Source organism: Tauraco erythrolophus, chromosome 6 (genome assembly GCF_009769465.1).
Source record: "Tauraco erythrolophus isolate bTauEry1 chromosome 6, bTauEry1.pri, whole genome shotgun sequence".
Classification (NCBI taxonomy): domain Eukaryota; kingdom Metazoa; phylum Chordata; class Aves; order Musophagiformes; family Musophagidae; genus Tauraco; species Tauraco erythrolophus.
The window spans coordinates 37,373,758-37,395,593 of NC_141470.1; the positions used below are offsets into that span (position 1 = coordinate 37,373,758).

Consider the following 21,836-nt stretch of genomic DNA (forward strand, 5'->3'; position numbering starts at 1 on the left):
TCTGCTGCACATCCAGGCACCGCCTTTGGCTGCAGGGGGGCGCCTTGACGTCGCACCACTGGTTGCCAGGGGAACTCAGCTGCGGCACAGGTTGTCCGTTCTATCTTCATGACCTGGTGTCTGCATGGCCGTTTCTCTCAGATTTTCAGTCCTTTCTGGGTGAACTCGGCCCGGTGGGAACCCCGGGAGCGGGGCTCTCCCTGAGTTCCCCAACTGGCTCTGCCGCCGCCATCTTCAGCGGGTGGCACCGGCCTGGCCTGGGCCGCGGGGGCAGCACCCCCCTCCCTTCTCCTCGCTCCTGGGCAAAGGCACACCTTTCCGGTTCCTTTGTCCCGATGTAAATAGGGCAATTCGCAGAGGCGTCGATTGGCTCAAGCCCCAAGGGGATGGGAGTCCGTTCTGGTGGGCAGCTCCTGCCACCCAGAACCTCCCCCCCCCATCAAACCATGACAGGAGTGAACGGAGGCAAGTCCATGCTCAGGGCAAGGAACTCCCTCCTTGTCCACCTCACCTTCCCAGGTGCCTCTGCACAACAGGTATGAGGATCTGGATGTGGAGGGCCCCGTCAATGGGTGATGTGGATGATGGTCCATCTGCACCAGAGGTGTTGCCAGGGTCAGAAAGGCCTGCCCCCCAGTATCATGACCATCTCTATGAGGAAGAAAAGATGGGTAATAGTTGTAGGCGACTCCCATCTGAGGGGAACAGAGGGTCTGATATGCTGGGCAGACCCTCCTCTTAGGGAAGTCTGCTGCTTCCCTGGCTTCTGGGCTAAGGACATCGCTAGGAAACTTCCTAGCCTGGTACAGCTCTTGGACTATCGTTATTGCTGCTATTGCTGTTATTGCTCTTCCATGCGAGTGCTGATGAAGCTGCAACACAAAGTCGAGAGCGATCAAGAGAGACTCAGGGCCCTGGGGACAGTTGGTAAGGGAATCTCGCGCACAGTTATCTTTCTTCTCTCCTTCCAATTGTGAGCAGTGACAGTGAAGGAAACAGATATGCCCAGTGTATTACTATGTAGCTCCATGGCTGGTGTCACCACAACAATTTTGAGGTTTTTGATAAAGAGATGGCCTACATGGCACCAGGCTTTCTAGCAGTGGATGGGATTCACCTTTCTAAAGGGGAATTTGCACATGACCTAGTGGGGATTATTGACAGGGCTTTAAATTAGATTCGAAGGGGGAGGGAGATAATACCAGACTTGATCAAGCTGAGAGCACCTGAAGAGCAGCAGAAAGGAATTCCAGACACTCCAGCCAGTAAGACAGATTCATGAGGGGCTCAACTTAAATGCAACGACAGGTAGCCTGGGAAGAATACAGAGCAATTGTCCGAGCAACCATTAGCTATCAGATTAGTAGTTTTGATGTAGCCGTCTCAGACATCCTTCTAGTTGGAAGTAGAAAATTAGTGTAACAAAACTGTTTGTGAGACCTTAAGAAGAAAATGATCTCACAGATCTCTGTGTAAGTGCATTCTCTAAGTTGATTCTGCCCACTCACAACGTTGGTGCTCTCAAGACAATGTGTATGTACAGCAGTCTGGCCAGCATGCTAATGAGGTTATAGAGAATAAGACACATCAGCTGTCAAATCCTCATTACATCTCTTGGGTTCTTCTAGACTAATGTAAAAACAGCTTTTTTATCCCCTAAGGATAAAAAAGATTTTCTTTTTTACCCCTAAGAATCAACAGTTAGTATGGCGCTATCCTTTTGCTGCAACATCTTGTGTATTTTGTCTGTCATGGATGTTAAGCAAGGTTTGCTGCCCATTGTCTTTGTGTCTCGATTTTCAGTATCTTTTGGGCTATCGTGTGTCTTCCTGTTGTATAACTGGCAAAGCATGCCACATGCAATGTGGTGTTATTCCACAAGGAGGAGGAAGAAACAGCACGGGCCATGTGATGTAACCCTCTTGCCATCCCCCTCCTATTATCAGAGTGCAGTTTTCCATGATGAATCATATGCACCATGGTCTAGATATAAATAACACACTCAGTGTTAATTAGCTTTGTTGCTTTCAGTAGTGTGCCTGGTTATCTATACAGGCTATTGTTTTAATTGTTTCTTCTGGTGCTTTGCATATTTCTATCCATACTTCATTAATTCCAATTGTAATATTTGTTACTAAAATCTTTATATAATAACATTTGTGCAATGTAGAAGTCACCTAAGTGACCTCACAAATAGATTCATCAATGTTAGAGCTGTTTTAGCAATTGTCAACATTTTTCAGTGTATTTTAAAAGATATAGATTAGTTTAAAATTGATCTTTACGTATGTCATGCTTTTAATTTATCTAATGCCCAAACCCCAATCTTATCTGTAGTGACTCTGTCTTCTGCTAGTCCAAGAAGGGTGGACAACCAGCGAGTAAAGGGAAATATTCTAAAAAGGACATGAGAAAAGTAATGTAAAACTCTAAATCATTAAATAGCTTTATGAATTACTTAACCTGCTAACATTGTGTCAAGGATTCTCACAGCCTCATTCCTAGTTCGCTGTCTAAACCAGTTAACTTTCAGCTGTGTTGCTTTTTGTCTGGATTTTCTGTTATACTTCTTTATTCTCTTTATTTCACTAGGCACAGGTTTCTAATCTTTCAAAGACTATTGCTTGCAAGGTCAAACATGGGTAAACAAAATAAGGAATAAAGAATTTAAACATCAGTCTCCTCCTCCACATTCCTTTAGCTTGCTGGCCTAAGGCCACAGATCAGAAAACTGGTTGTAAAAAGACACAGTGAAACACTCCTCAAGGAGTAGACAGCAATTAAGATATTAGGAAGCTTCAGTTTTCTGTAGTTGCTTTGAGTGTAATCTGTAACAAGTATAGTATGTACTATGACTGTATAGAAGTTACTTCAAGTAATGAACGATAACAATTGTAAACTGGTTTTGGAAAATGATCATTATCTATTTTAGAACCCCACAAGACATTTACCACATGCTTAATACCAAAAAATTATTTCAAAGCCTTATGTAGTATGTAATTTTTTGTATGTCCACAAATTGCCTAACTTGTGAAATGTTGTATAATTAATATATACTGATTGAATATTTAACTAGATTACTTTGAGTATTATCCCAATCTGGAAGTTACTGTTAGCACTGAAATACTTTGGCATTAAAAATGACCCTTTCACTAAAAGTTCCTGGCATGCAGCTCAGAACCTTGGCCTGGACATTGATTGTGGGGTTTGGCTGTGAACACATGAAACTCCTTTGGGAATAGTAAGGGATCAGATTTGTGCCGAAGTGCCAACTGCCTCCTGTGTAATGTCCTCTTGGATTTTTTTGTATCTTGTTTCTTGCTATATTGCCAATTGTGAACACTTGGTGAGCATCTCGCTGCATCTGAAACAAAGTTTGGCTGGAAAGTGACAAGGCAGGTCCTACTTGTTATTTGCACAGTGTAACTAAACTAATTTAAATTAAGTATGTGCTAAAACAGTATGCTGAGTGGGGTCAAACTACTCAGTAGCTCCCAGAAACTGTATCTTAATTCAGTAAATACATTCTGTACTTGTTACTAGTGTTCCTGTTCCACAGGTTTCTTGAGCACTTGTTGGATGGTTGCACAGCACTGAAACTTAATATGGTTCTCTCATTTCTGCTCATGATCCTGATCTTTCCCCCCCCCCCCAATCCAAATTGTACTAGTTCTTTCTACACTAAGTTAGTAATAAGTATCTCATTTTCGCTATTAAGGTTTGCTCTATTAGAACTTGTGTGTTTTTTTTGTCTATGATAAATAGACTGAGGTGGAGGAAAAAGCAGTGTAAAGTATATAAATTACTGTAAATGCAGCCATTAATAAAAAATAAATCAAGTTCAATGTCAACAGTCTAAATGGAAGTTATTTTAATACAAACCCATGAAATTTATACAAGTAATTTATAGGATTTTATAGATGTTGCCAATCTTTCTTAGGTTTGTGACCATTCTGAAGCATTTTTTTGAAAAGCTTCAAGTTGTATCACCTGCTCTTGCATTTTATACACTCTGCATTGAGAAGTTTCACAAATGTTTTTCACAAGAAAATAAATATTTTGGATTTCCTCCACATTCCTGTGTTTAGTGGTTGTACACTCAAATTTTCTAGGCCAGAGATCTTAATCTTCACTGTTTTTTGTGGTTGTTATTTTTTTTAATGTTAGAGGTTCATGTCAAGGCTATGTACAAACTTATCTCTTCCTGTGGGAAGATACCCCACTTTGAGTTCGCACTTCCGAATAACACACTAAGCTTTATTTGCTAGCTAGAGAGGGAGGTCTTAATGTTACTTGGTAATAGATTTCTCTGTTAATAATTGGATGGATTTGAAGTCACTTAAACATTTTTCTCCATTATTAGCAGTACTAAATTGTATTTAATGTTTGCTGGGAGAAATTGGACACAGCGAAAAGACAATAAATTGTTGATTGTTTTGGATATTGTTACTCCAGGAGCTTCTAGCTCTCTGAGCATTAGAAGAATCTCAATCCTCAGCTGCCACTGCAGGGTGTTGCTGCGCTATGACTTTGTTCCTACACTCATCACTTTCAGAGATTTGATTTAAAAATTTTACTCAGTACCGTGCCATTCAAGCTTTGTTGTTAGAACAGTACAGCAAGTAGCAGGCCTAACACTTGTTTTTTAAAATCTGCAATTTGTCATCATTAAGACTATGGAAATATAGGCAATTTTCAGCAAGGATTTTGCTGAACTGCTTATAGTACGCATCACCTCATGCTCCAATACAGATTAAATAGAAATATGGGAAATAAGGGGAAAGATGACAAAAGTCACATGTCTTAATTCCCAAAGACAGTATTTAGCATCCTTTTCCAGTTTCTGTGGTCTTGCACTTAACTACAGATTTTCTTAATGCTAAGAGCATTTATTAGTTTACCTAGTGCACAATGATCACTCTTCTTTGCAGAAAACTACATACTGCTTTACATTCTATCCAATACAACAGAATGAACTGTATTGATACTAAGATTTCTTTTCAGTTTTCTCTCGAATCTCTAGCAGAAGCAAATAGGTTCCTTCTATTTGCTTCCTTCCCTTAAAGGAAATCTGAAAAATTAAAAGGGAAGGAGGTGGGCTCCATCTAGATTTTTTTAATTCCCTTTCAACTTTTCTTATTTGTCTCCCTACTTATTCATATTTCTTCAACTTCAAAACAGAGCTTAACTCCAGAAAGGCAAATCTTATTGTCTTCTGTCAGCTACATACATGGGAATATTGCAGAATTTCTATGTTTATACAGAATTAATGTCTTTATGTACTAACAGATCTGAGATACCACAGATGGTATGTGCATAGAACTGGGCATCATCTTCCTACAGAATCGGGAACTGCTGAGACTAATTCCAATGCTATTTTTAAATTGAGATTTATTAAATTGGTGTCTGTAGAAACAAAAAGAAAAGAAAATCTTTAAACAGGAAAAATCAGGAAGCATTTACTGCTTGGTTCTTGATTTAGAAAGAAAAAGGTCAAGCAAGAGAGATAGATCATAAAATTTGAGGTGCACACAGCAAAAATTAATTTTAGCAGGATCTGCATATTTTGGATTTCCATATTTTAAAAAAATATGTTGAATTTTCAGCTGAGGGGTTACCCTCACATTCCACCAATGCTTTCAGTAACATTGGCCACACTTAATCTATTTGGGCAAGGAGGTATACCGAAGATGGTTTAACATGCTGTGGCTTGCTGATGTAAGATCTTGCAACAGCTAAATCCCCACAGTAATACCTTTGTCTTCGGTTAGTAATACCATAACTGCTCTAAACGTAGTTCTGATGTTCAGACTGTTCATCTCTGCTGTCAAAACAGTGCCTTTAAATAAGCAACTTTGCCACTTAGACTGTTTCAGTTTTGTGGTCCACTTGCTGAATAAATCCACTTGCTTGTGTATTTTGTTTGTTTGTTTCTAAAATTTAAGACTCCCAAAATCTTAAAGGTCCACAAAACTTGACATTCTGAGACTCGTTCTCAAATGGTGTACAAAGACTTAAATTTTATTTACCTTCTTTTCACTCCTTCCAAGAGGCAAGCAGTGAACACAAGTACCTAATTAACAAAAGGTTTTCTTTATTCATGCTTCACATTTAAGAGTGTTTATAACATTTAATCAAATAGACAATAGAATCGTACATTACATAGGAATCACCATACAAAAAGAATAACCATTGTATTTTTATCATGTGTGATATAACAAAGCAATCTAGAAAGAATGGAATGTGATAAAAAGATTAATATATAGAATGACCAGTGGTCAGGAAACAAAAGCTAAAAAGACACAGTGTAAACATTGGTCTTAGACTTAAGTGTGTTGTGGTTAAGCAAACCATGTTCCCACAGGGAATGGATGTTATGACTCATCCCAATTCCTTGAACTAACAAAAAAAATGTCTGAGAAGCTGTTTTTTTTCCCCCAAGTTCTTTTTCCAAAACAGCTGAGAAAGTACAAACAGGCTTTCTATGGAGAGAAACTGCTCAGAGGAAACATACCATGTCCTGTAGAAACTGTAGAACTGTGCATTCCACAATGGTAACTTAATAGAAATGTATTACATTTTATCTAATATGCCTGTTAGCTAATCTCAGAGATTCTGTTTAAGAGACTTAGTAGGACAAGAATGTGTCATTTGTACAAAAAAAAACAGGCAGGTGTAATTACCTTATAGTTATGTAGTTTTGCATAGGACTAGAGGAGATCCTGGATGTACTATTATCACAGTCTGATGGTATGACCATGTCTGTATCCCTGAGGTTTCAGTGCCTCATTTGTCTTACCTGTAAATCTGACAAGATAAAAAAGTAGTTTACTTACACTTGCAAAGTCTGCATGGTAAAAATTGCCAAGGAAGCATGAAGTACTCGATCTTCCGGCATTTACTTTGCTCTGTCTTACACTCCCTTGGGACAATAGATGGCAGCAAATCTGTATTTGGGCAATCTTTCTACATGCAGTGTTCACAGGAGGCACTACCTAATTGGTATGAACTGTAAAACCTGGAAGACAGTTTGAGTAGCAATTGGACTCTCTTGGAAGCCTTTTGGGAAAAAAAAAAAAAAAAAAAAAGTTGTCAAATCAGTCAAGTTGGTTTAAAGGATAAGTATACGCATTCTAAAACTTCCTAAATGTAGTCTGTGATTGAATGGATATGCCAACATGTGTTTGCATATACATACATAAAATATATATGACCTTTTTTTAAAAAAACACACTCAGATATTTAAAACATCATTATAAATTTATGCAGCAAATAAACCCAATTTAACCACAGTCTCTGAAATTATAGTCTAAATTTCCTCTTGGTGGATTACAGTGGGTTGACAATTTAAAAAAGAATTGTTTCCTGGATGAGTGTAAGTAGCAGTAAAATCCATCTGTTGGAGCTGACAGAATGGTGAATTTAAAGGAAAAATATGGCCAAGTATTTAAGAATTTGCTTAAAATAGAATAGTTAGAGAGATGGTTAACGTTCTCCCTTCATGTTCCACTGTTGCTGAGGCGAATGGGTCCCTTAGCATAGAAGTGGTTGTACGCTAAGTGTGTATACAGGTGAGAACTGGTTCAGGTGAGAACGGGGTCATCAGCTAGCAAGGTAAACCCACAGATAACAGAACGTTCAGTAATAATTGGAACAGAGGGTGAAGAATAGAGACTTGGTAACAGACTTGGGAGCAGTCTGCCAACAGCAAAAATACCATAAATTCGTATGATTATGCATAAAATTAAAATTGAACAAACCCCAAATCTCCGCAGCTGAGGGAGGTACTCATTTTTCTAGTAGCCCAGGAAGCATTTGGCAGGGCTGACTGTTCTTAGCTGTGCCACAGTTAATAATGGGAAATATCAGCTGTTGCAAGAAGAAATTCTCAATGTGGCCTCTTGCTACAGCTCTGTATCACTTATGAATCAATGAAAATTATTAGAGTAATCACATTATGGGTAAAATTCACTGCCACATAGGAATTTTCTCTTTAGCAGTAGCTGACCTAGAGTAAACATCTCGAAACAGAGGGAACACAGATAAAAATAATTGATTTAAACTGACGGCAGAATGCAACTGTAGTCAAGCTTTGAAGTATTGGAGGTAACACTGAGCAGGATGGGCAATCAGTGTATTAATCAGGTAATTACAAAACCAAATAAATTCCCTAAAGAGCATTGAATTAAAAGTAGTGGTATTTCCTGGTTTTTACTATGTATATTTGCATTTTAATGCTGTTTTAATGCTACATTGTTTTATAGAAGCATGTCTGGTTTTTATAGGTTATATGACAAGATTCCAATTTTTATTTTGCAATGTAAAGTCAGTCGATACCCACAAAAACTGCAGCATTGGTATCTGACAGAAATCAGGAGAAAAACTAAAAGCTAGCATGGTAGGTTCGCTAGCATGATATAAATAATGTCCAATTACCTGAAAAATGGTGATTTTTGCTTTTTCTTCTCCAGTAATCTGGAAATTTATTTATATTTTCCATGTTACAATCATGTAAAGTAGAGTGACCAGAGGTAATTGGGCTAATTGTATGGCACAATAAAGATGAGGTCAAAATTCAACTGATACATTTTGTTTAGCTTATTCTACTACAGACCATAATATTTGTATTTATGAACTTAAAGTTTTCTAAATATTGGAATGACTTATGTAATGATGAAAAGGCCAACAAGAAAAATAGTTTATCAAATGTGTAAAAATATACGGAAAAGCAACTATTCAGAAAGCTAGAAAGCAAGTCTTTCTTTACATACCTGATCTCAAAGATGACACATCTGGACTTGAGTGTGTCCCAAAACATGCTGGTTTTATGCTTGAATGTCTTTATACAGTTTCATATTATATGCAGTGCATAATTTCAAAAAGTGTGAGGTATATGTAATACTCCCTTTGCAGAAATGCTGTCTTTTGATAGGATCTCATTTGGAGATTTTGTGTGAGTAAGAAGAAAAGATGAGTTTGTTCACACAAAAGTAACTGGTTTGTAGTTTGGATTGTTGGCCATTTTACCAAGTATTTTACTTTACTATGCTTATTGCTACAGTGGGGCACCTAAATAATTTGGAGCTATAAGCTTTCAGAAAGTTTGAATATCAGCCTATATTTAAGGAAACAGGCCTACAGATTCCAATTCTAGTGCCTCTTTTTTAACGTGGTCTTTTAAAATTAGGGGAAATGCAAAGAAATTAAAAATAAATTACAAAATTGTAAGTGCAGTTGCTTGTATAATGCTCAGCTACCTTATGTAGCAGCCAGGGATTGTGCTAGTATCTGAATTTTCCACTAGAATGTTCCAAGATGGATGTGTCTGTGTATATGAAAGAGGGTATATATCCCAGGGAATATAAAAAGAGGTGTATATATCCTATATCATGTCAGATGTTACACTTCAGAGCACACACAGAATTCGTGGAATTCATTGGTTTTCTCATGGCTGACTTAGAGGCTGTCATGCAGAAAAAGACTTATTACTGTTTTGGACGACTAATAAACCCGCGATGCTGCGAACAGGAGGGAGAGTGCTGGGTGGTTGTAGTGCGTGACGAGGCGGTGTGTGTGTACTCTTGGCTGTCAGGTTTTGCTCTTGCCTCTCCCACTAAATTCACACCTGTCTGCTTGTAACTAAACTGTTCCAAAACGAGATTAATACTGTGTTTAAGGCTACTGGAGCAAGGTAAAGTGAGAAGCATCACTTCTGATTGAAAGACTCTGCCTTTTATGCATTTGGTGTAAGGGACTAATGTGGATTGCCACAGTTCTCCCTAAGGCTGTGTTTAGCCAATGTCAAAAAGTTTGTCTAATCAGTCTGTTGAACTTCCGTTGCTTAGTTTTATAGTTCACAGCCACCTCTGAAATATGTGTGTGTAACAAGCACATTCAAGATGGCAAGTAAGGGTGCCTTGGCAGAGGAGGTGAAAATTCAAGCACCTCACATACAGTGTGTGTCTGCGTAGGGGGGAAAGACAAGCAGCCCACTTTTTTTGCTAGATCTGTACCACAAAATTTAAGTACAAAACCATTTTTTTCTGAGCAAAAACAAAGTTATGTACCCAGTTTGTGCCTTTCTGTTTTGTTTTGAACAAACAAGAGAAATGTAAGTGCATGTGTTGGTAACGTGTACCAGAATTTCAAAAAGATACAGAACTTTCTGTATGTAGAGATTATCTGCAGATGGATACAATTATTTTATTTCATTTTATTTCATTTCATTTCATTTCATTTCATTTCATTTCATTTCGGCATTCCAGCAGAGTCTGCTTTAAAGGATGATTTCACTGAACGACTGACTAATTTGGATGTGGCAAACAGAGATGAAGATACCTGGGTTTTGGATTGCAGATTGGGGCACTCAAACCCACTTGCTCATTCAAGTGAGAAAGAGAAGATCAACAGAAACGTGTTGCATTTAAGCCTGGAACTGAATGTGAGTAGGACCCTATTTATGCTATATTGGGTTTCAACAAGCATTTATTATATACAATTACATTTCTGGTATGCATTTATTCCTGCTATGCCTAAAACCATGTTCCAAAATATTTGACAAACTGCGAAGTTTTGGATGGGATACAGTTTTCCAGATGATTTATGAGTCCATATGCCTATGTGCGGCTAAGTCTGAGAGCAATATATACAGAAAATTTTTAAAATTATGTAAATGGACTAAGATACATGATGTGTCATTTCTAAAATCATGCTGAGTGTTTAGTTTAAATGTTTTGTTTTCCTGGAAATGGATTGCAGGAGCTAGCAACTAGGAGATGACAAGGATAAGGATACGTACCAGGAAGATTCAAGTCAGCAAGCAGAGTGAGTGCACAGGTGTGTGCGTGGGCCATGCACGCGTGTGTGCATGTGTGTATGTATGTGTGTGAGCGTGCGTGTGTGTGCGTGTGCATGTGCATGTGCACGTGCACAGCCCGGGACTGCAGGGAGCCATGCTGTTGCTTCTCAGAGTTTTGGGAGCAGCTGAACTGTCACTGGAGTCAGACTGGCCATGAAATTTGACAGGAAAAGTTTCTAAACTTCCTGGAATAGGAGACACTGAAGCTTCAGATGGCAACCTGAGTTAATCCTAATGTGAGATACTTGCCCAACATGGCCCAGCCTAATCTAGCTGGAAAAACTCATATGCTCCTGAGATGAGCAGGAACCAGTCTACAGATAGACACTTTTTGGCAGTAGTTTTCAAATTGGAGGCAGAAGGGAATAAAATGTAGTAGAAGAGGAAAGAAATATGGAAAGGATGGAATGGTTGAAAGAAAATACCTTAAAGACCAGCCTACATAGTACAGTTTATGCAGAGAAACACTAACACAAATTTGTGTAACAGTGACATCTATTGGTAGAAATACCAGATTTTATTTAGAAATAACATTTAAAATGCTTTTAATGATGCTTACACTCACTGTTGCTACTCTCCTGAGCTTGTTATAAAATTGATTTCTTGTCCTAACCTTCTTTTCCTAAAATAATTCATTGGAAAGTTGTTGTAGTACTGTAAAGGTACAGGTTTATCCTTGTAATAAAATGTTGAGATGAAAAATAACTGGACTGAAAAGAACTGTGACGTAGTTGTTACCACTGCTACAAATACATGCTACAACAGGAAGCATCCAGTCCATGGAGATACTTTATCTGCATTTACAAAGTCCTTGTATAGAGCAGGAGGTGTTCCAAATTAAAGGCCATTTAAGAACAATAATTTGAGTAAAATAAGAGACATCTAAGATTAGTAAGCAGTTTGTTTCAATTTTTCTTACTTTTTATTTGAGCAGTCTAAAAATCTAATTAACTGCATTATGAGAAAGGAATTATTTCAGTTTCTAGCAGTTAACAAGAAAGAATATTTATTCCTCTATTTCCAAGAGATTCAGAACAAAAGCCTCAATTTCTATATAAAAGGTGCTCAGCATGGGCTAATGAGCTGTTAGTGACCTACCAGGACACTTTATCCTGCAGCTCTCTGTGACTCTCTTTTTTGAAAGTCTTTCAGAACAGAACTCCGGGCTGAATTACTTGCGAGCCTTTGCATCTCAAAGACTATTTTTCTACTTCAAGATGAGTCCGTGTCCAGTTGTGTGACAGGGGATTGGAGGAGGATCTGCCAAAATAATGGTAGCGAGAAGGCTGCTGCTGGTGTTGCCATTGGAATCCATTTGGACTCCAGCACTGCTATAAGCAACCTGTAAAAAAGATAATGGCAAAAATAGGCTGCATGAGTTGCTCTGGTGACAGCAATCCGTTCCCAGATATTGTCTTCCCTGTGCACTCCTCAGACCAGACAGCAAGACAACTGTGGCCAAAAAATGTCCCTGTGTCTGAAGACCAGCTCTGAAACAAAGATGATGTTTCCAGGAAATAACAATTGAACTGGACCAATTTATTTACTCACAGTCGCACTACATCCAGTCATGTGATCTATGGCCCTTTCCTGGTGTTGGAAGAAAAAGTTTAGCCTGACTGATCAAAAAGCTAGGCACTACTTTGTTTAAATGCAGTTATATTCACAATAGTGACAATGTGAAAAAGAAAGCTTCTTATTGAATAGCTCTGCTTTCTACAGATTAGGAGCATCCTTACATAAATGTATAATGTATTTGTATATATGCATATGTAGATATACTAGCATTTGCTTATGTTATTGAAAAGATGTCTCTATGTTTCTATTAGTTGGAAGGAGGCAGAAAAAATGGATGAGAGAGAGAATGAATTCTGCTCTGACAGGAATTTCAAATTCACGATTTGTAACAGAAGCCTGAAAAAAAAAATCCTGCATTAGATGGTAAAGTTTAGTTGGAGCATGCTGCATTCTCATTCACAATCCAGCATAGAGAAGATACAGAGATACAGAAGATAATGAAACAAAGTAGAAATGCAACTCCACCCTATTCTTTATGCAGCACTTCATCTCAGATAAAAAAGCACATAAATGAGATGACTATTAATAGCTAGTAATTACTTAAGAAATTCTGGTAAATTATTTGATGTGACTATGTGGATTTATTTTATAAAGTTTTTTGTTTAATCTTCAAACTATTATATCATACTGTAGATGGGGAGCAAAAGGCCTGTGGAAATGAAAAGGTGAAAAGAGAGCAACCTAGAAAAGGAAAGCACAAAGGGAAAAGATTAAAAATTCATCTCCATCCTTTGTCACACTATGTTCTGTCTTTGTGCCTTAATGCACAAAGATCTTCCTCAGTTTACTTACACAGTTTACAGTGATCGTCTGTTCTCTGTCTTTGTTACTGCTATGTCTGTGGCCTTTAAGCAGATCAGCCAAAAACTCTTCTACAAGTTCTGCTTCAGAGCTACCATTGGTTTTTCATATGACAGGGTTTACAGGCTAACTGTTCCATGCATTCGTTGATACAATATGCCTTCCTTCAAAATAGTAAACTGGCTTTCTTACTGTGCTTTCTGGTTTTATAACATAAAACTATTATGATCTTTTTTCAAATTCTCTGAAGTCATCCGTATCTGTCAAGTAGAATTTTTACATAGACGTTATAAACCACATTGCATTTCCACAACCCTCTACACCAAATATGTCTGGTGTCCACTCATTCTATTAACGTCACGTAATGCCGAATTTTGATACATATCATTTCTGTGTCTAAACTTAATTACTTATATTTAAAACAATTATGTTGGTGATACCCAGACCCTCAAACCTCAGGAAAATTTTTCACATAATGATCTATAGTGAGGTAACAAGGCTGAGAATAATTATGAAAATCCACGATTTACATGTTACCTTCCATCTTCTCTGCCTTTTCTGTTTTAGAGCATTTAAAGAGTTAAAATACTAAGTATAAACCGAGATAAACAGCTGGAGAGACAAGACAGGAGAGCAGGAGAATGTTAAGATCATTATCAGTGAGCACAGTAAGGGCTGGACTGTGGGGGCAGTGGGCAGTGTCAGCTGAGCTTCCTATCAGTTCAAACAGCCTGAGCCACAACCACAGCCTGCTGCTTCACCTGGCTCTTCTGAAGCCTGACACAATTTGTGCATATTTGATTCCATGATTATTTTCAAGAAATTATGCAAAATTTTCTTGGTTCAAGGCTCTTTATGTTAAAAAAAAACCAGTATACTGTTTCTGTATGGTTTAGCTACTTGGCTGTTTTACAGAATGTGTCTTCATGCCCTGTTCATGTTTCTCTAGTTTGCTATTACAGTGATCTGAAAAGGTAATCTGAATAGATTTGGGGTCAGGAAGCCTTGAGCCCTGCCTTATGAAACTGACAGAAATTAATTACTTTATTCTGGCTTATTGTGTGTTTCCTTCAAAGCTAGTTTTAAAACCTACTTCAGGAGACCTCTTAGACACCTCAAGAACAGAACTGGAGTGAGTTGTAGGTGTGACTTCTGTCTGTGATGAAATGTAGGTCAGAAAAGGGTGTGTATTATTAAATGTGCTTTAAACTATAAGGAACGATTGTCCTTTTGTATAATTAGCGCATTGACTGCCCTGAAAGTTGCTATGACAGGTTTGAGGGGCTTTTCTGAGGCACCAGAAAGTTGTCAGTTTTATTAAGGAGACTTTTAACATTATCATAACTGATCTTTTCTAGAGATTTTGAAGTTCTTTCTTCCTTCAGATGCAGTATTACAGCCTGTTCAGAGAGACTTTTCTTATGAGATAGATCCACCCAGCATTAAAACACTTCTGCCAACAAACTGGCTCCATCTCATTTGCACATCACAATATGATCTCCTTCTTGTGTAAAAATATTAAGGGCACATATCAATGTATGTATTTTACCCAGAAACACCCAGTTGGGTAAGTACCAATGTGTATTTCATTAACAGTTATTCAGTCCCTCAACAGAGGACTGTTCACTGGGATGATCATCAGACTGTGAGAAACAAGTCCTTACAAAAGCGTTATTTGAGGCTGGGGGTTCATGGACTGATTGGTGAATTTGAAAGGCTGGCTGGCTTCAAGTTTTTGATCATTTCTTTAGGGGTAGATACAGAGACAAGTTCCTTTGTTCATCCTAATGCTCAAAAAGCTGGAAAGTTTCTTCTCATTTCCTAGGACTCATTATCAAGAGAAGAGGTACATATAACGCAGTATCATTTTCTGCAGGCTTGCGAGATTATGTCTGGTTTTATAAGGTGTATTTCTACTTCTGGAGTTTTAATTATTCAGGGTTCAACTCCAGGTGTTCCAGCATCTCAATACATTGCATAACTTTGGCCTGACACTCAAAGCACCATCCTTTTCACTACTGATTTGATCATTCTCTCATAAATTTGTTGGGAAGTTGTTTAGACATAAAGTATAGTTTTCCTGCTTTTAAGTCCACTTTTAAACTAAACTTTTCATACGTACTATTAAAATCTTCAATAGTTAGGTGGTGGCTACTTTCAGTAACCTGTCTATGTACAATATTCATAGGACTATTACAGCTTGGTGGCCCTAGATTATTACAGAGAAGTTTTATTCTAAGTGTGGCTTGTAATTAATATAAACAGGTAAATAAATATTTTGATGTGATCTGAGTAAGTATGTTTAATTTAAAACCCTGAAGTTGATCATATAGGTATATTTTTGTTAGGGACCAATGAAACCATATTTGAAAAATATGATTTAATATTTATTCATCATAAGTTAACCAAACCCCAAATAAATAGGTACATAAATAGAAAAGCAAGGCATAACTATAGAAATTATCAAGACAATGAACAATTAGTCCTGTGGTTGAACATAAAAATAGATGTAAAATTAAATGTAGAAAACTTTGGTTCAGTAGGGTCCCTTTGCCCCAATTATTTTGTCATAAAATGAAATTTAGGATTGCTGTGCTCGGCAAGATGATGGAGCAGATCCTCCTGGCGACTATGCTAAGGCACTTGGAAAATAAGGAGGTAATTGGTGACAGCCAACATGGCTTCACTAAAGGCAAATCCTGCCTGACTAATTTGGTGGCCTTCTATGATAAGGTTACAGCATTGATGGATAGGGGAAGAGCAACTGACATCGTCTACCTGGACTTATCTAAAGCATTTGATACTGTCCCACACGACATCCTTGTCTCTAAACTGGAAAGACATGGATTTGACGGATGGACCACTCGGTGGATAAGGAATTGGCTGGATGGTCACTCTCAAAGAGTTGTGGTCAATGGTTCAATATCCAAGTGGAAGCCAGTGACGAGTGGTGTTCCTCAGGGGTCAGTACTGGGGCTGGTGCTGTTTGACATCTTTGTTGGAGACATGGACAATGGGATCGAGTGCACCGTCAGCAAATATGCAGATGGCACCAAGCTGTGTGGTGTTGTGGACACGCTGGAGGGAAGGGATGCCATACAGAGGGACCTTGACAGGCTGGAGGGATGGGCCTGTGAGAACCTCATGAAGTTCAACAAGGCCAAGTGCAAGGTCCTGCACGTGGGTCGGGACAATCACAAGTGTAAGTACAGGCTGGGCAGAGAATGGATTGAGAGCAGCGCTGAGGAAAAGGACTTGGGAGTGCTGGTGGATGAGAAGCTCAACATGAGCTGGCAATGTGCGCTTGCAGCCCAGAAAGCCAACCATGTCCTGAGCTTCATCCAAAGAAGCGTGGCCAGCAGGTTGAGGGAGGTGATTCTGTCCCTCTACTCTGCTCTCGTGAGACCCCACCTGGAATTCTGCATTCAGCACAAGAAGGACATGGAGCTGCTGGAGCGAGTCCAGAGGAGGGCCACGAAGATGATCCGAGGGCTGGAGCACCTCTGCTATGAAGACAGGCTGAGAGAGTTGGGGTTGTTCAGCCTGGAGAAGAGAAGGCTCCAGGGTGATCTTATTGAAGCTTTCCAGTACCTAAAGGGGGCCTACAGGAAAGCTGGAGAGGGACTTTTTACAAGGGCATGTAATGATAGGACAAGGGGTGATGGCTTTAAACTGAAAGAGGGTAGATTTAGATTGGATATAAGAAATTTTTTACATTGAGGGTAGTGAGGCACTGGAACAGGCTGCCCAGAGAAGTTGTAGATGCCCTATCCCTGGAAGTGTTCAAGGCCAGGCTGGATGAGGCTTTGGGCAACCTGGTGTAGAGGAGGGTTTCCCTGCCCATGGCAGGGGAGTTGGAACTAGATGATCTTTGAGTTCCCTTCCAACCCTAACCATTCTATGATTCTATGATTTACCTTCGAGAAATCTTGTCTTAGGGGAAATCATCAGTGCTGAGGTAACTGCCTTCCACTTGTTCTATTAACTCTGGGATTTTAAGAGTAGGTTGGCCTAGAGAGTGATAAAGACTCTGGGTCTCTCTCCTTATGTAGAGCTTCCTTTTGTAATAGTAATCTATATTATGCCTAGGAAACCAGGAGAGCCATGACCTGTCTGTCCTTGGCACCTTATGATTAAGCATAGCGGAGAAGGAAATGGCAGGCAGTAAGGTAGAAGACATTGTTCTGTGTTAAATCACAGATAAAGATGGAAATGATTCCAGTGCCCTTTGTCTATAGGTATGTATGCAACCTTGTAATTGAAAAGGTGTCTGTAAGCTTCATCTGAGCCCTTAGTATTACAATCTGATTTTCGGAAAACTTTCTTCCTGCAGCAGATATCAATGACTTTTGCTGTTGACTTTATGTTCTTTTATAGTGTATTGAAAAGGTAAACACACACTTTTTGTAAGGTCTACGTTTTTAAACATTAAACCAAAAGTTAAATGTGTTGAGATGCTTTGCTGTTGCCTGTTGTCTGTAATATTCAGCTTTTCAGTAAATGTTTTTTAGTAATTTGACACAGTGGTGTGATCTGCAGCTGATTTCCCAGTGAAGGACAGCTTTCCCTATGTTGCTTATTTAAGATTACTCATCATAGCTAAATGGCTGGCTGTAGAATGACTCTGTAACTTGGGTGCAAACAAAAAGAATAGTATCTTTGATTTTCCGAAGTGTCAATGTGGAAATTTGACTAAACTCCTTAAAGGAGTTTATTCCCTGGAGTTTTACTCCAGGGAATAACAAGAATATAAATTCCTGCGCATGTGCAGTCTCTGTACTTCCAAAAATACAAAAAGCAACAAAAGCAAAAACGTTTGCCTGGAACCTGACCTAAACGTTACTGACTTTCTGAATATCAATGGTGCTTAAGAGCATTTCATTCTTTCTTTATATGTATGTTATGAAGAAAATATATATTACCCCTGACAGCTTCTGTTAATATTGAGTTATATGGTCTTGAAGACTTCTTTCAAGTGTTTTTGCCAGCATGAACTAAAATAAATCTCACATATACAGCATTACCGTGGCAACATATATAGACAAAAGTTATTATGTCAGCAGAGGTTGTTCTGGTTTGAAATACTCCAAGTTTGGGTGCAGCGCAGATGGACAGCCTGCCCGATTCCTCAACAGTTAACTGGCATTCCTGAGCCCTAGCTGTTTACCCTGCCCACCCAAACAGCTCCCAGTCGCTGGGTGTGGAGAGAGCCTTTGATAAGTACCTGTGTACAGTTCGCAGAAATAGCTGCGCGGAGTCAGGACAGTAGTAACATGAAACCAGTCTTGTTGGTTTTTGTTCACGGCCCCGGAGGCTGAAATCTGCATTCCAGATGAAACCTGCAGCAAACGGGAAGAGAGCCTCTGTTTTCCCCCTGCTCTCCTCGGCTCCCAGGGCGCTCCCGGGTTGGTTCCGGCCGGCCGGGAGCTGGGGACTCCGCACGGGCTCCGGGCGGCGACACTGGAAGCTTCATATTCGTTACTCCGGGTTTCCTTTTGGCGTTTTTCGGTGATTATGGATTTACAAAAGCAGACTTTTGTCAGAGTGGGAAGACCGTGCAAAAGAATCTGTCAGGACTTTTCTGCTGAGGAGCACTCACAGCTCGCGCACCGGGATGAGGAAGTAGCGAACTCCGGGCGCGCCCCGTTCTGCTCGGGAGGCTGCTCCGAGCAGCGGCCGTAGGAGCCGCGCGGGGCCGGCGGGGCCGCCGCAGTCCCCGCAGAAACCACCGGCCGAGCTTCCGACCGAGACTGGTGCGCGACAAAAACCCCTTTGTGTCAAGGAACGAGTTACCGAGGCTGCTGAGAACTTTTTTTTTTTTTTTTTTTTTTTTTTTTGACGGCGGGGTCTTGTTGCTGCTCCTCCTGAAGCAGAGTTGGGAGACCTGACGGGCACCTCGGCTGCCGGCTGCGGCGCCGGGCCCGGAAGGAGGGGGCGGCCGGGGCGGGGGGAGGCCGGCTGCCTGCGCGGGCCCGGCCGGCTGCCTCCTGCGGAGCCCGTAGTGAGTCAGGGCTCTCTAAGTGCGCGTAGTAAACACTCGTTTAGCAGCTGGCAGCAGTGCTAGAAGCAAACCTGTTCTGTACTTCATGCGACATGGAACAAGAAAATGCGGTGCCTGACGGTAGCGAGCTTCCAGACCTGGAGCACGCCGCAGAAAGCCAACCTGACCTTTTCACAACGTTTTCGGTGAAAACACTTTTTGGATTTACAACTACATTTGAATCCGCAGCTTCCAGAGAAGAAACAATGCTTAAAGCATTTCAACCTTTGCACACCGATATAAATACTCATGCTGACACGTGGCATGTGAGGAATGATAATGATTGTAATGACGACTGGGAAAATGAGCACTGCGTGAGTAGTGCCAGTCGCCGAGCTGGCCCGATGTCTGGCAGGCCAACTGCCCTGGAACTGGAGTTAGCTGAGCGAAATGAATTACTTCTTCGCCATTTAAGGTTTGTACAGGCTTTGTCTGACTCTGACAATGACGACAAGGATGCTATTCTTGTACAAGGTACTTTGGTTCATACAACAAGCGATACAGAATCGGACTCGGAGAGTAAGGACCTAGGCACCGATGAAAACAATAGAAGCGAGTCGGTGCTAAATAATGCTGCTTTGTCTGCTGAGGCTTTGGACGATAACAATCAAAGTAAGGAAGAGTCAGAATCAGAAAGGCACAGCAACAGTGATGACACTGTGGGTAGAGCTGACATTGAGTTACACCCACCCAATTCTAAGCAGCTCCCAAAAGAGCTGGATGGTATTCTGGAGCATGACTCCAATGCAAAAGACAAAATATTAATGGATGAGCAGCAGTTCAGTCGCTTGCTTGCTACAGGGGAATGCCCTCAAGAACTTCCAGATGAAGAACAAAGACCTTCAGCTGATGATACATCACTCCAAAAAACAGCACCAGCTGAAAAGACTTTCCAGCTGCCTGCTTTCTTTAGTGGACTACGTGTAAGGAAAAAGGGACTAACCACAGAAGATGGGGAAACTGTTACAGAAATTAAACCAAGGGAGAATGATTTAGCTCTGCTTAAATTACGACAGCCTGTTAAGAAATCCAGTATTACATCAGGTTTGGCCACTAAAAAAAAAACAGCTGAACCTAAAGCAAGTCCTACTTTCCTGGAACAGCTCTCGCACTTGTTAAACATAGACGTCTCCAAGAATGAAGATAGAATCGAGGACTCTGGTGAGGGATCTGGGGAGACCGAGGACAGTGATGAAGCTCAAGAGAACAAAGCCTCTGGCAAAACAGAACCACGATTTCCCTCTGAGGAAATAAAATCAAGCCCTGCTGAATCTGCACTGGACGTCTTTAAAGCTTTATTCACACGGCCTCCCAAAAAAGAAACAACTGCAGATGCTTCAGAGCTCGAAGCCATAAAACGCAAAATGAGAAATGAAAAAGAGTCCTTGAAAGCTGTATTCGAAAGGTCAAAATCAAAACCTGGGGATGGATCAGCAGACAAATCTGTAGGTCAAATTACTTTTTCTTCCTAAGATCTGGAAGTAGATGGATAAAAAATAATTACTTGTTTGAAAATTATTGGTGGGAACTTAAGGTCAAAATGTCAGAATTGTTCTCTTCTTTTGGCAATCTCAAATTTTGGATTCCCAACTGAAGAAATCTTGGGGCTAATTTGTCAAAATTCTTGATCATCTGCAGTTGTAGCAAAGTTCACTGAGAACTGGTGATAGTCACAGCCTTGCAGTTAGAAGTGAGAACTTAAAAATCAGTTTCTGATTTTCAAAGATCACTACAAAACAGTTGGCCATATGTTAAGTGTGGCTTTGAATCACTTTGGTGCTGCAAATATTTACTGTAGTATTATTTAAGAGTTTCTCAATCTCTGTTGTCTTTCATAGAGATTTTTATTTTGAAAAGTAATATTTCATTGTACCTTTAGGAATAATTCTGTGATAAGAGCTGATACAAGAAGGTATAGATGATTTTCAAGTCAGTTTTTCCAAGACATAGAATTTAAAGTAATTTTTTTCTTATTTACCTGCATATATCCGGCTTTGCAAATGCTGATAAGCATTTAATGTTATCCGAATATAACTTTGTGACTCCAATTAGATGACTTAAGTTACGGATTAATATAAGCATTTGCAAGGTTAATATTCACGGACGTATGGAGATTTAGTATATTTTAAAGAAACAGAAAAAAAATCTATGCTAGGTTTTCATAAAATCATAATGATATATGAATGTGAGTGTGATTTGAACTCTTTAATTAAATGATTAACCCTTGGGCTGGGGTTCCTCCAATCCCAAGTTCTTACAGCTACATCTTCGGCAGATATAATCAGTCCAGAAGATTGTTCTTGTTGACTAAAGAGGGAACTCTCTGAATGATTAAATTTGCAGGATTGCAAAAAACCCTAAACCTGAAGCTACTTAAATTAATTTGCTGTGTTGGTTGTACTGTCTTTCAAATCATTATTCTTACATAAAATTAAAAACTTTTAAAAAATCTCGACTGACACCTGGGCAGTCCCATAATACCACTTTGCAGTAAATTACCTTTGGGGAAGAGAAGAGAGGTGCTCATTGGCTGTCGTGTGTACAGCAATTGTAGTCTGT

General features: G+C 39.7%; 1 protein-coding gene across 4 annotated transcripts in view; it reads left to right on the forward strand.

Moving 5' to 3' along the window:
• FMN1 (formin 1) overlaps positions 1-21,836 on the forward strand; it is a 180,016-nt gene that overhangs the window by 24,910 nt on the left and 133,270 nt on the right. For 2 of the 4 annotated variants that reach the window (XM_086613529.1, XM_086613530.1), the window contains exon 2: positions 10,266-10,441. In XM_086613529.1, coding sequence (XP_086469655.1) covers positions 10,266-10,441 — 176 coding nt within the window. Of the gene's footprint in view, positions 1-10,265; positions 10,442-19,330; positions 20,723-21,836 lie in introns of those variants that run through there. The other 2 variants (XM_086613531.1, XM_086613532.1) reach the window with 2 other exon arrangements.